Source organism: Sus scrofa, chromosome 7 (genome assembly GCF_000003025.6).
Source record: "Sus scrofa isolate TJ Tabasco breed Duroc chromosome 7, Sscrofa11.1, whole genome shotgun sequence".
Lineage (NCBI taxonomy): Eukaryota > Metazoa > Chordata > Mammalia > Artiodactyla > Suidae > Sus > Sus scrofa.
This window is the reverse complement of record NC_010449.5, coordinates 67,175,561-67,189,763: the sequence shown is the minus strand read 5'-3', so window position 1 is coordinate 67,189,763 and position 14,203 is coordinate 67,175,561. Positions and strand designations below refer to the sequence as shown.

At 39.3% G+C, this 14,203-nt stretch overlaps 1 protein-coding gene across 16 annotated transcripts in view; it reads left to right on the top strand.

Annotated features, from left to right (window-relative positions):
- The window catches only part of AKAP6 (A-kinase anchoring protein 6), a 548,607-nt gene that overhangs the window by 272,384 nt on the left and 262,020 nt on the right, over positions 1 to 14,203 (top strand). For all 16 annotated transcript variants that reach the window (XM_021099861.1, XM_021099874.1, XM_021099867.1 and 13 more), the window contains one exon: positions 5,304 to 5,555. In XM_021099861.1, the coding sequence (XP_020955520.1) occupies positions 5,304 to 5,555 (252 nt within the window). The remainder of the gene's footprint in view (positions 1 to 5,303; positions 5,556 to 14,203) is intronic.

The following is a 14,203-nucleotide window of genomic DNA, read 5'->3' as shown; positions in this document are numbered from 1 at the left end:
ACTGACTGTCCTAGAATAATTTGCTCTATAGAAGATGGGCTAGTGGACCTAACCATCTTTTTCATTGATGCTGGAAAGTGACATGGGTGTCACTTTTAACATCCTTATCCCTTTCTTAACTTTCTGTAGTTAAGTCTTCTGCTTACTAATACCCTCTATCAAAATAGGAAAGAATCTGAAATTAAGCATTGACATTTGGGGGCAATTACACTTCACTATGTATTTTAGTCACTATATCAACGTAACGAGTCATGGCCATGTTAATTGTTTTAAATCTCTGATAGTGGAATGAAAGATTTTATCTTCTAGTCATACTTTTAGTAAATAGACAGGAAGATATTTTTGCTTATAGGTTCTTCAGATATATATTACATATGTCTAGTCCCCAAAGGATTGTTTCTTTTCATATTCCTAAAAAACTGAATTTCTTCTGAAATTACTTTGTTCCCACCAAGTAGCACTGTGGTGCTCAAAAGTTTGATATACACTGAGCAGTTCAGCCATGTGAGTTGAGTCTAGTTTCCAGTTGCTATCTGCTCAGATCACATGTCCAGCAGAGGTTGAAATGCCAGTGATTCCTTATATGCATAGGTCAGGCTCCAGTCCAACCCTGAGCCCAGGCTGCTACGTCATTGTTTATCTAGTCCGCACAGGGTCTTCAACAGGTCAGATCCCTCAGTGCCTTTTAATTCCCAATAATCCCTGCGGTAAGGAAGCCATTCAACAGATCATATTTTAAAGTTTCTAATACCCAAAACTGCCTGACTACATTAAAATAAGCAAATGTCCATAATCTTCAGCTTCTTTTGTATAATGTCTAACAAACTGGCAATAGGTAAGAGCCTAGGAAGCTTAAAACTGAATGTTTTTTGAAATATTTGTTTGACATTCATGTAGAGGGACAGGGCAAAGCACAATTTTCTATTATTAACAAGTAGGTGTAGATTCAGAAACAATTACCTTTTTCTAAACAAACATCTCATCAGATATTCAAAGCAGAGGCCACATTTAGAGGGAGGGGAGTATACATACTCTCACATGTAAGTGCAACTCACACATATATCTGTAGTTCTTGTTCTACAGTTTGTGTGTGCATGTAATTTCGTCAAGCCAGACAACTGATGGCAGAGCAGAGGGCATAAAAAAATTAAGTAAATTAAGAGACTCCAGAGAATCACACAGTGCTATGCATTATTTAGTTACAGAATTTCAGCAGAGTCTGCATGTGTGCACTGCCAAAATACTCAGCAGGGTGAGGTCAGCACTTGTGGGGAAGTGTTTCTTTCTCCTCAAGGCCCATCTGCTTCTGTGGAAACAGGGCCATGTACATTTCATAGTTACTAAAGAGGAGGGTATGGAAACCTAAGTTAACTGGCACCACGGATGCTTTAGTGCCCCTTATACATAGTTTCCCCTGAATAGTTTCCTGGCATCTTAACCCAGGACCTGGCTCTGACTAAATTCCTGAATCCATTATGAAAGAGCCAAATTGTGTATGAAAAGAGTGGATGGCCTGTGCTTTGGCATGAAGTTTTCATGGTACCAAGGCTGAAACTTTTGTATTGGCAAGTGGGAGTGGAATGATTGAGAAATGCCTGTTTAGCTATTCTGAGCAGGTAGCATAAGGGTTATGCACACGCACCTTTTTCTCTCCTAGGTATGTCAGGTATTCTGCATCTGTAGGGTCATGGTGGGGCCTAGGAGACAGACACTCACAAATCCAAGTTAAGAAGTCAAGGGAGTTCCCGTCGTGGCGCAGTGATTAACGAATCCGACTAGGAACCATGAGGTTGCGGGTTCGGTCCCTGCCCTTGCTCAGTGGGTTAACGATCTGGCGTTGCTGTGAGCTGTGGTGTAGGTTGCAGACGCGGCTCGGATCCCGCGTTGCTGCGGCTCTGGCATAGGCTGGCGGCTACAGCTCCGATTCGACCCCTAGCTTGGGAACCTCCATATGCCGCAGAAGCGGCCCAAAGAAATGGCAAAAAGACAAAAAAAAAAAAAAAAAAAAAAAAAAAAAAGAAGTCAAGAGTGTGAGAAGTTGGAAATGCTGCTGAGAGAGTGGTTGAGGTGATCACTATAGATGTTGTGCAAGGAGGCAGGAGGTGTAGAGAAAGAGGAGTGGAGGGGATGGTGGCCTGGATGAGGTGGAAGAGCACTTGTAGTGGGAGAATGGGAGTGAAAAAGTCAGAGGGGTTGGTGGCATAAGAGACTTTCCTGTTCCACAGGTGGAATGATGGCAAGATCCAGAATGGAGTTGTGGTAGACTCATCCCGGTAGAATGGATCTGAAGGTCTTAGGCGTTGTGAATAAAGGAAATTCGAGGCTAGGGTGTTAGTTGCTTCCTCAGTGTGACTATTGAAATTACCTAAGATAATGGTATGCTCAATATAGAGAGGAAAACCATGAGCCAGAGGCATTCTTCAGTGCAGAGGAGTGAAAGAGAAGAATGTAGCTGACAACAACGAGGGAGGAAGACAGGAAGGTTTAGCAGACACTCGGCACCTACTCAGAAAGGTGTTAGTACAAGGGTGAAAGTGTAATGATCAGAAAGTGGCGAAGAAGCCCTGAGGCCTGCCCTTCCCCTAACAGCTCCGGACCCCTCCCCGTCTCTCAGGTGAAGCCTGGGAGAGTGGGCAGCCTCCTCTGGGAAGCAGGAGCCTTGGGCAGTCAAGTTTGGGTGATACCAGGACGTAGAGGTAACATTTTGTGAAGAAGTTAAGGCATAATTTTTCAACAGATTGGGGATATGAGCCAGGAGAGTACCTTGAATTTGGAAGAGGTCAGCAGTGGGAGGAAGGAAGTTTCCCAAGGCAATACAGTGCTACAGAGAAAAGAGCATCTTAGCAGGGCGAAGGATGCAGAGCATTTGCTTTGGGGTGGTGGTTGAGGTATCAGGAATACGAGGTGTGGGGAGTAAGTGGAGTACATGTCCAAATGAGCATCAGATATCCAAAACTCCAGGCTACCTGGAAAGTTATCTGATGAAAGTTAGAGATTTGCTATTATTTGCTGCAATTGGTTTTCATGTATTGGTTAGTAGAATAATATAATTTTTGCCCAAGTCAGTTTTGGATTGCATATGCTCATGGGCCATATTTTTTTTGTAAGACCTTTACTCAATCAGAACTCCAAAGTCTATTTAAACTTTTAATCTGTTTCAAGTTATTATCAACAATTTATCAACAGTTGGTCACTGCCACCAATTATTAGCAGACAGTTGGCACCTACTAAAAAAAAGGTGTTGTTAGTTCTTGGATTTCAAGAAGTAAAATTGGAGCATTTATTGGAATTGTACAATAATTTTTGTTCAGAATTCAGCAGGACTTTCTGTTGTTATCCAGCATGGGTTTTTTGTTTTTTGCCTATTATTACATACTTTTTTTTAAAAAAGTTTTTTTTCTCTTTTTAGGACTGCACTCACTGCATATGGAAGTTCCCAGGCTAGAAGTCAAATCTGAGCTGCAGCTTCTGGCCACAGCCACAGTAACACCAGACCCAAGCCACGTCTGTAGCCTACACCATAGCTCACAGCAACGCTGGATCCTTAACCTACTCTGCAGGCCAGGGATTGAATCCGTGTCCTCGTGGATACTAGTTGGGTTTGTTACCACTGAGCCAAAATGGGAACTCCACATAATTTTAAATAAGGGTTACGTTTTGGTTTTTCTTTGAAAACAAGTAATTGAATTAAATCAAATCAGAAGATTATATTTCCAGTTTGGAGTGACTTTTTTTTTTTTTTTTTTGTCTTTTTGCCTTTTCTAGGGCCACTCCCGCGGCATATGGAGATTCCTACACAAGGGGTCTAACTGGAGCTGTAGCCGCCAGCCTATGCCACAGCTATAGCAATGCCAGATCCGAGTCACGTCTGCGACCTACACCACAGCTCATGGCAATGCCAGATCCTTAACCCACTGAGCAAGGCCAGGGATCGATCCCACGACCTCATGGTTCCTAGTCAGATTTGTTAACCACTGAGCCACGACAGGAGCTCCTGGAATGACTTTTTCATAGTCATAATAGGGCTCAGAACTCAAATACTATCTTTAAAATTTTAGTTTTAACAAAAATCATACATAAAATCCCCATTTGGAAGAAATCACTGACACATAACTAAAAATGAGTAACTGAAGTTTTATCTGATGCTGACATCATTTTGAGCCTTAATGGACTCAAAGTGCTGAAGTAAATATTACCAGTGATACTACCCATTTCACGTTCCTGGCCTCTGACAGCACAGTGGAAATTTGGGAACTCGTAATGACAAGTGATGTATCAATTAAAGCTGCCTACCTAATAGTATGTGTGGAGGAGGTCAAAACTTTGATATAGCAATTTTTTTTCTTTTTTCTTTTTTTCTTTTTTCTTTTGTCTTTCTAGGGCTGCAGCCATGGGATATGGAAGTTCCCAGGCTACGGGTTGAATCGGAGCTGCAACTGCCGGCCCACACCACAGCCACAGCAGCGTGGGATCTGAGCTGCGTCTGTGACCTATACCACAGCTCATGGCAACACCTTGGCATGTGGCAACATCCTTAACCCACTTAGGCCAGGGGTTGAATCTATATCCTCACATATACTAGTTGGGTTCCTTACCACTGAGCCATGATGGGAACTCCCTGATATAATAATGTTTTTATTTTAAATGTCTGGGTCTTAAAAACAAAACAAAGCTCTGTTTTGTTCTTGTTCACCTTGGGTGTTCTCTGGATTTCCTTCTTAAGAGTAATGTTGCTTACAAAATGTGGATATCCGTTACAAATTTAAATGATAAATTGTGTCCCTGAGGGAAATGTGACAATTGTCTCTTACACTGACGATCCCATGGCTCACTGAGAATGGCTCAGAGTTCTCAGGAGGCACACGTTCTTGCCCATTTTTCTTCATGTAGGTTTCTGGATGATGCTTCTATCCTGAAATATTAAATGTTTGGTGGAGCTCACCAGTAACAAAGAGGCGAGCTGTTGGCTCCCTTACCTGAATCCCAAACTAACAGTAGGAAAGAGAACGGAGAGTGAGTTTGTGAGGTAACCTCTCATGTTGACTGAGCTTTCAACTGGGGTGTCTGAAAAGAATAGTAGGATTTTTGTGGCTTAGACAAAGATCAACTTATGCCTGCGCCAAAGGCCTGGTGCCCAGGAATATGGCCTGTGACTACGTATCTGAACTGAACAAAGGCCAGCATGTGCTCACCTGACCTGTTGGCCCTGATAATTGATGTCAGGTAAAGGAGTGACCTTTTTACCATATCCTCCCGAGGATAAGGCAAAAGAGTCATCATATATTTGCTTTTCTTTATTGCAGGACATATGTGAAGATATTTCTGATCATGTTGAACAAATCCATGCTCTCCTTGAAACGGAGTTCTCCCTGAAGCTGCTGTCCTACTCCGTCAACGTGATTGTGGACATCCACGCAGTGCAGCTCCTCTGGCACCAGCTCCGAGTCTCAGTGCTGGTTCTGCGGGAGCGCATTCTGCAAGGTCTGCAGGACGCCAATGGCAACTACACCAGGCAGACGGACATTCTGCAGGCTTTCTCTGAAGAGACAAAGGAGGTAGGTATTTTCTTTTTTTCTCCCCCCCCCCATTTTTTAAAAGTTTTATTGAAGTATAGTTGATTTACAAGGTTGTGATTATTTCTGCTATACAACAAAGTGATTTTGTTATACATGTACACACGTCCATTCTCTTTCAGATTCTTTCCCCATGTAGATTATCACAGAATATTGGGTAGAGTTCTCTGTGCAATATAGCAGGTGGTGAGTATTTTCTTTGAAGTCAAATAACACAATGTCAGGTGTGACTATTTGAGAATATTTTCAGGAGTTCCTGTAGTGATGCAGTGGAAACAAATCCCACTAGGAATCATGAGGTTGTGGGTTCAATCCCTGGCCTTGCTCAGTGGGTTAAGGATCTGGTATTGCCATGAGCTGTGGTGTAGGCCAGTAACTACAGCTCTGATTCAACCCCTAGCTTAGGAACCTCCATATGCCGTGAGTGCAGCCCCAAAAAGACCAGACCAAAAAAAAAAATTTAAAAAGTAAAAAAGAAAATGTTTTCAGTTCAGGGATGAGGGATAAGAATTCTTTGTAGGTAAATAAGCAGGTCCTAAGCTGGTCATTGAATCTAGGTATAATGATCAGAGGTTAAGACATATCTAAATTGGATGAAGCTATAGACCAGAGTTAACGCATACCTGGTAGTTTGCACAGACACCAGCTGTAGCTCTTGGTGCTAACTTGGCTTCCTGTTCCTTGTTCAATTATTTGGTAAATATTTATTGAGTACTTACCATGGGCTAGGTGCTAAGTGCTAAGAATATTATAGTGATCAAAACATGGTCTTTGCCTTCAAAGAGCTGAGACTAGTGGGAGATGGAGACAAGTGATCAGACATTCAGACCACATGTGATAGGCATGGTCCACATGCAGATTCCATGGCCTACATGATGCCACTGGAGGACAGAGAAGGACACTTCATTCAGACAGGGAAGCCTTTCCAGAAGTGTAACCTGATACCTGAAGCAGAAGCAGGACTAGACTAAAGAATGGAGGTAGAAGCTGTTCCAGACAGAAGGAATGGCATGATCAAAGACCCAGAGGTAAGGGAGAATGACAGGCTCAGAGAGTTACAGATAGAACTGGAGCAAAATGTTCAAGGGACCAGGAAGCAGGATTTGAACTAATAGGTAAGCAGAGGTCAGATATGAAGATGAAAAGCCATACTAAAGAGTCATATTAAGAGAACTGGACTTTATTTTGAGGATAACAGAAGCATTTGTTATGGAAATGACATGATTAGATTTATGCATTAGAAAATCATTCTGGTTGTAGTGAGTCAAATGGATTCTTAAATTTTTCACAAGCAATATATTTAGTTTTTTTAACTCATATTGTGCATATTTTGATGAGTTTGTTGTTGTTACTGATGCACAGCTTAAGAAAGCACACTGTAAACGTAAATCCAAGTGAACTCACCTAGTCCCAAATAAAACTGATGTGTGTGATAATGAGAAAGAGAGAGGCACATTGCATTAGCTAATTAAGGGCTGTGTGTGTGTGGATAGATAAATAGGATAGATACCATATATAGATACATAGAGTGTGTGTATATGTGTATAGTCCCATGGCTCTTGACACCCAGTTTAGTGCTCTACTGTTGACTTTGTGGAAAGTACATATTATACAAGTTTATAAGGCATTTATATAAATATATAAGATTTAAAGGCCTTATAAAAGAGTGTTGTATAACTCATTAATTTATTAATGTTTCTGTGGTTTCAACATTATCAGCAACACAATACAAACCTGGGCTTCTTCTCATAAATGATTTATACTTGTTGATTATTATTTTCATAATAATGATGCTCTTGCTGTGGCAAATTCCCTACAGACCCTGGAAGTTTATGAGAATGAAAATCTATGAGGCTCATGTCTAACTTTAACTCACTGTCTTTGTTTCCATTTGACTTTCCCTGATATTGTGGCAATGAAGGTGGCGATACAGACTTTGGTGAAGTCCTTTTTAAAATCATAGGATGAATACATAGGTGTGTGTGATGGTCCCTAGATGCCATCCCTCCCAAGTGGGATCCCCAGAGAGTCCTTAACTGGAACTCTTGTGGTTATAGAAACTACAAAAAAATCTTAAACTAGTCAACTCTGCCCTAAATCTGGTGTTTATGAGGTGTTTGCTGATGGGGTGGGGATCAGAGGATGGGAAGTTTTGTCTAAACTCTGAAGAGGTCTTACTTTAGATGTCTACCTGGCATCTCCAACCTATGCATTCTTTTTTTGTTCCTCCCCATGTGTTCTGGTTCTGTCCAGCATATGGTATTGATCAGTCATCAGATCTGCCCACTTACTACCACTAGAGGGGGCATTAGAAATCTTTGAGTCAGGAGTTCCCATCGTGGCACAGTAGAAACGAATCCGACTAGAAACCATGAGGTTGCAGGTTCTATTCCTGGCCTCACACAATGGGTTAAGGATCCAGCATTGCTTTGGGCTGTGGTGTAGGTCACAGACGAGGCTCAGATCTGGTGTTGCTGTGGGGCAGGCTGGCGGCTACAGCTCCGATTAGACCGCTAGCCTGGGAACCTCCATATGCCGTGGGCGCAGTCCCAGAAAAGACAAAAAAAAAAAAAAAAAAAAAAAAAAGAGAGAGAGAGAGAGAAATCATTGAGTCAAACCGCTTCACTTTACATATTTATTTTTTCATTCAATAAACATTTACTGATCACCAACTCAGATTAGAGCTAGGGATATAAAAGTGCTTTATTGTTATTGTTTCATGGAATATGTTCATCACAATTTATTTGAACTTGTATTATTAATGAAGTAGTAGCCCAAGAAAGATGACAAGCCACTGAGACTGATTGTTACTGGCCAATGTTTTCTCAGCTCTGTTGTGAGTTTATGTTAAATAGTACCCTTATGGTTCTCACAACGTGAGTTCAACAATTATGTACAAATTCAGTTAGAAGCAATTTAGTGCATATTCATGTTGGAAGTCAGTCTATAGTCTTGTTGTAGAAATGTAAGAATATGTTGTATAAGGAATAAAGAAACAGTGGATTCTCAGTCATCTGCTTTGCAGACATTTTTCTTTAAACTGAAGCCCTGTCTCCACTACCATTTTCCTGAAGCTATGGGTTCCTGATCCTATTTGTTAGTTTTATTTGTTTCTGCCAGCACACTGGAACTGTGGAAAAAAAGGAAAGGAATTAAGATAAAATTCTCAGGTTATCGGAATAAATTCGGCTATGAAAAATTTGTAGAATGAAGAGTGATATGGTATAAAACATGCTGATAAACTAAAATAGTAGATGTCTTTCCAGTGAAGGTGAATTCATTTTTCTCTTTTTGGAAGTCAGTTGAGTTGCAGAGCCCATTAAAGAATAAATTTGATAGAACAGACTTGTGGTTGCCAAGGAGAGAGGGGGGAGGGAGTGGGATGGATGGGAAGTTTGGAGTTGGTAGATGCAAACTATTACATTTAGAATGGATAAGAAATGAAGCCCTACTGTATAGCATAGGGAATTATATCCAGTCTCTTGGAAGAGAATGTGATGGAAGATAGTACAAGAAGAAGAATATATATATATGTATGATTGGGTCACTATGCTGTATAGCAGAAATTGCCACAATACTGTAAATCAACTATATGCTAAATAAAGATAAAATGAAAAATGTTTAAAAAGAATAAATTTGAAAGTCAAGAAAGTGGCAAGTTTGGAGATCCCGTTGTGGCGTTGTGGTTAACGAATCTGACTAGGAACCATGACGTTGCGGGTTCGATCCCTGCCCTTGCTCAGTGGGTTACCGATCTGGCATTGCCGTGACCTGTGGTGTAGGTCGCAGACGCGGCTCGGATCCTGCGTTGCTGTGGCTCTGGCGTAGGCTGGCAGCCACAGCTCCGATTGGACCCCTAGCCTGGGAAACTCCATATGCCGTGGGAGCGGCCCAAGAAAAGGCAAAAAGACAAAGGAAAAAAAAAAAAAAAAGAAAGTGGCAAGTTCTCTTTCTTTGTGTCTTGCAAAAAAAAAAAAAAAAATGAGTTTTAGTCCTTTAAAATATGCTCCATTTAAATATGGAGCAGACTGTATCTTGTAAATAAATTGGCAAATGCCTTTCTAAAACAAAACCAACCAATCAAACAAATTTAAAAATTGCCTTAGGGCAAAGCTCAACATTGTATAAAAAAAAATGTGTTTTACTGAAATTTTCTATATTTCAGATACTATAGTAAGCAATTTATATTTATTGTTTAATTTGGTAAGGAAGGTAATAGGTATTGAAAATAGTTCTGTTTTAATATTACACAGCCATAAAAAAGAATGAAATAATACCATTTGCAGCAACGTGGATGGACCTAGAGAATATTGTACCTAGTGACCTAAGTCAGACAGAGAAAGACAAATATTATATGATATCACTTATATGTGTAAGGTAAGAAATGAAGTTATTTACAAAATAGAAACATACAGACATAGAAGACAAACTTAGGGTTACTACAGGGGAAAGAGCAGAAAGGAGGGGTAAACTAGGAGTTTGGAATTAGGAGATACACACTATTGTATATAAAATAATTAAACAACAAGGATTGTTTAGCACAAAGAACTATACTCCATCCTGTAATAAAAGAATCTGAAAAAATATATATAACTGAATCACTTTGCTGTATACCTGAAACTAAAACAAAATTGTAAATCAGCTGTACTTCAATTTAGAAACTATAATTCCATTTTACAGATGGGAAAATTGAATTTAAAAGAGGTTAAGTGAATGCTAAAGGACATAAATCTAGAAATAATTAAATAAAACAAAACAAACCAGCTCTTAACTGATCTCTTTTATAATAATAATAATAATAATAATTTTAATAATAATAATAATAATAATAATAATAATTTCCTTCCTTCACTCCTTCCTTCCTTTTTTCCTTTCTACCTCTCCTAAATATTTGTTGATTCCTTACTCTTTCTAAGTCACTAGGCATTCAAAAATGATTAACCCATGTTATTAAATGTTAAGAATCATCTTCATAATTGTGTTAGATCCTCAAACAGTTCTGGGAGATGGGCAAGGCAAGTGCTGTTATTCTTACTTTATAGATAATATTATTATATCCAGCCTACAGATGAGAGGACTGAGGTTAATAGTCACACAGGTAGTGATAACTGTTGATTGTATTAACACAATAGCAAACACTGATTACCTTATGATATGCTAGGTGGTGTGTTAAGCACTTAATCTAAATGATGCTCCCTCTGTGGGAACACACTGGTCCTTGCAGAGCACTTACACTGGAGCACTTTGTGTGATCTTCCACTAGCACTTATCACAGGGCAATTTATTACAGCAACGTGTGTGCTAGATTTGAACTGCATGAGTATGGGCACTACATTATGATCATCCCTGTATCTCCCACAGCACCTAGTTCGTTTCGCCATATAGAAAGTCTGATGAAGGAGTTCCCCTCATGGCTCAGTGGTTAATGAATCCGACTAGGAACCATGAGGTTGCGGATTCGATCCCTGCCCTTGTTCAGTGGGTTAACGATCCGGCGTTGCCATGAGCTGAGGTGTGGGTTGCAGATGCGGCTCGTATCCTGCGTTGCTGTAGCTCTTGGCGTAGGCTGGTGGCTACAGCTCCGATTGGACCCCTAGCCTGGGAATCTCCATATGCCGCGGGAGCGGCCCAGAAATGGCAAAAAGACAAAAAAAAAAAAAAAAAAAGTCTGATGAGTTGAAGTCAGTCATGCAGATAATTACTGGTTTAGGTATAGAAGAGGGAGATATCACTGAAGGTTGGTGGACTGAGATTAATCATGGAGAGTATTTGACTCATAATTTCAGCCTAGAAATGGAAAATGGAAATTCTCAAGAATTATTACTATAGTATAAATAAAAAATACCAAAAGTTTGTTATTTTCCCTTTGCCTGTCAGAAACTAAGCTTTGCCCTTTTCTCATTTCCCTGTCATTGTTCCTAGTCCATGGCTGCTCTCTAGAATGTAGTCACAATCATAGAATCCCAGCATGGTGAGCTAAAGGGAATCTGAGCAAGCGTCTAGACCCCGTGGTCTGAGGACTCTCGGGGGCTGTAGCTTCTTGTAAGGGGTCCATGAATTTATTTATACATTAGCAACTGAAGCATAACAAACACCATGTAGTGAAATTGGGGGAAGAAGGGGAAAGAGGGACATACAAAATGTTTTGCTGTAACCATAATTAAAACAGTGAAATTCTATTTCCAACTCTTCTAAGTAAGATCATTAAATCAGGGCATAGAATTGACCCTGAGGTGGCAATGGACACAAATATAAACCTTGGGGGCATTTTAATAGGGAGATCTTCAAGTCTCTAAATTATGAGTATCAAATCTCATGTTCAGTTACTGACAAAACTCAGTGTTAAAAAAAGAAGGATCTAAGGAGGCATTTGGAACTAGAACTTCAGTTAACTTATTTATAGGTGAGGGACAAAGCAAAATTTCTTATTTAAAATGAGGGAAGAAAAAAAAAGTTTTCCTTAATGTCCGAGACAAGATCAAAGCCACCGGTAAAGTGAAAAAAATGACCATCTCCATAAAACATAACCTTTGTCTGAGAAGCTGTTTCATAGCATATTAAATGGAGATATATTTGACTTTGGGCATTGCATGTGAGTTTGGACATTGCTAGACAGCCATGGCATAGCTAATGGCACTACACAATAAAATGTGATGTTTCTGTAATAAGAAGCCCAGTTAAAAACAACATACACTCTTTCTCCACCTCCATATCTACCTGAAACTTTATTATTTACACATATTAAAAAACTATCAGGGAAGGTGTTCCATAAGTAAGCCATGGGAATAAAAATATTAGTATTACTAAGTATTAAGTATTAAGAAATGAATTCATTATTAATCTGCTCTGAAAAACTTCAGAGAACTTTCTTTTCAAAAATTTCCAGAGCTCCTATTGTGGCTCAGAGGGTTAAGAACCTGACTAGTATCCATGAGGATACAGGTTCGATCCTTGGCCTTGCTCAGTGGGTTAAGGATCTGGCATTGCTACAAACTTCCGAGTGGGTCACAGATGGGGCTCCCATCCAGTATAGCTGTGGCTGTGGCATAAGCCTGCCTCACCTGAACTTCCATATGCCACAGGCGTGGCTGTAAAATGAAAAAAAATAATTCCCTCTACTTGGTGAAATCTAGAAAAATACTTTGAAGAATGCTCTTAAATAATAACCAACTGCATTAGAAAAATATATGGGTAGATGCTTGTCACTTGTTTTTAAGATATGAAATGAATTATTCTATGTGCTATTTTTTTGTTTCATTTTGTTTTTCAGTGAGGGTTTTTTTTTTTTCCCCACAATAAAATGCAATATGAATTAAAATTAGTTATGCCTTAGTGACAGTCAGCCGCACAAAGTAGTAGTTAGCCTGATTGGGAAGAGGATGGGAGGAAGTTCCCTTGGGAACATTAAGTGTTTTTGAGTAAGATGTTTTATTTTCCAAACAGAGGACTGGCTAGGGACGGGATCTTCAGGGAGATGCTTGGGAAAAGACAGCCATACCCTATATCTGAGATGCCTCATGCCATATGTTTATCTAACCTCATTTACTGAGTACCCATTCTTTTTAAACAAGACAGTATCCCTGGTCTTAAGGTTCTGTATCCCCCAAAATGATCAAATACTTTCCAAGGGTTATGGTATTCCTTGTCTGTCCAGAAGCAGGAGGTTGACATTTTCATGGTTCTAATTTTTACCTGAACTCTCACATTTCTTTTTTTTCTTTTACTCATCATAGAAACACTTTTACTTAATGCCTCTTTAACTTCACTTAAGTAGCTGTAGTGCTATACTTTTATGATAAAAATGATAAAATATAATTCAAATTTGAAACCTAACCATTATTTATAATACTGTTTTTTAAAGGAGTTAAGTTTTGAGCACTGAACAACCAAATAAAACAATTTTTAAAAAATACAACCTATTTTTAAATTGGAATTTCTACTATTACTTTTTTAAGAATTGCATAGATGTGACTTTTGTTTGGCTCATTCGTTAGTGTTTTGGTCTTCTGATTTTGTTCTTTAAAGAGTCTGGTCCAGGTATGAAGCCTAATAGCCACACAATTACAGTTAGATAATTTTTGTTGCAATTGGCAGTTAATATTTGTTTCTCATTTTGTGCAGTGAAATTAGCATAGGAACACCTCTCATTTTGATGGAACTTTCCCCCTTGATATATTTGATTAGTTAAAAAAAAAACAAGTAATAAGAGTAAACATATCCATGTGCTAGACTTGCATCTTAACATATTTGATCATCTTTAAGCCTCACAACAGCCCTATGATGTGGCTTATCATTTCATTTTTACAGGTGAAGGAAATGAGGTTTACTGACATCAGGCCACTGGCTCATGGTAACAGCAGTAATTAGCACTAGAACTAGAATTTGACTCTGAGGTTTGGGCGTTTAATCACTGGAGCCAGCTAAAACTACATAATCAGAGGAAGAAATTTCCTGAAAACATAGAGATACATTCCAAAACATATTCATTCATTCATTCAACAGATCTAAGTTGAAGGCTTACTCTATGCAGGTCACTATGCTAAGTGTTGCAGGTATGATGGTGAGTCATCCATTTTCTATGGGATTTATACTCTTGTGCTGCTTACAAACCAGTGGGAGAAAAAAATCAA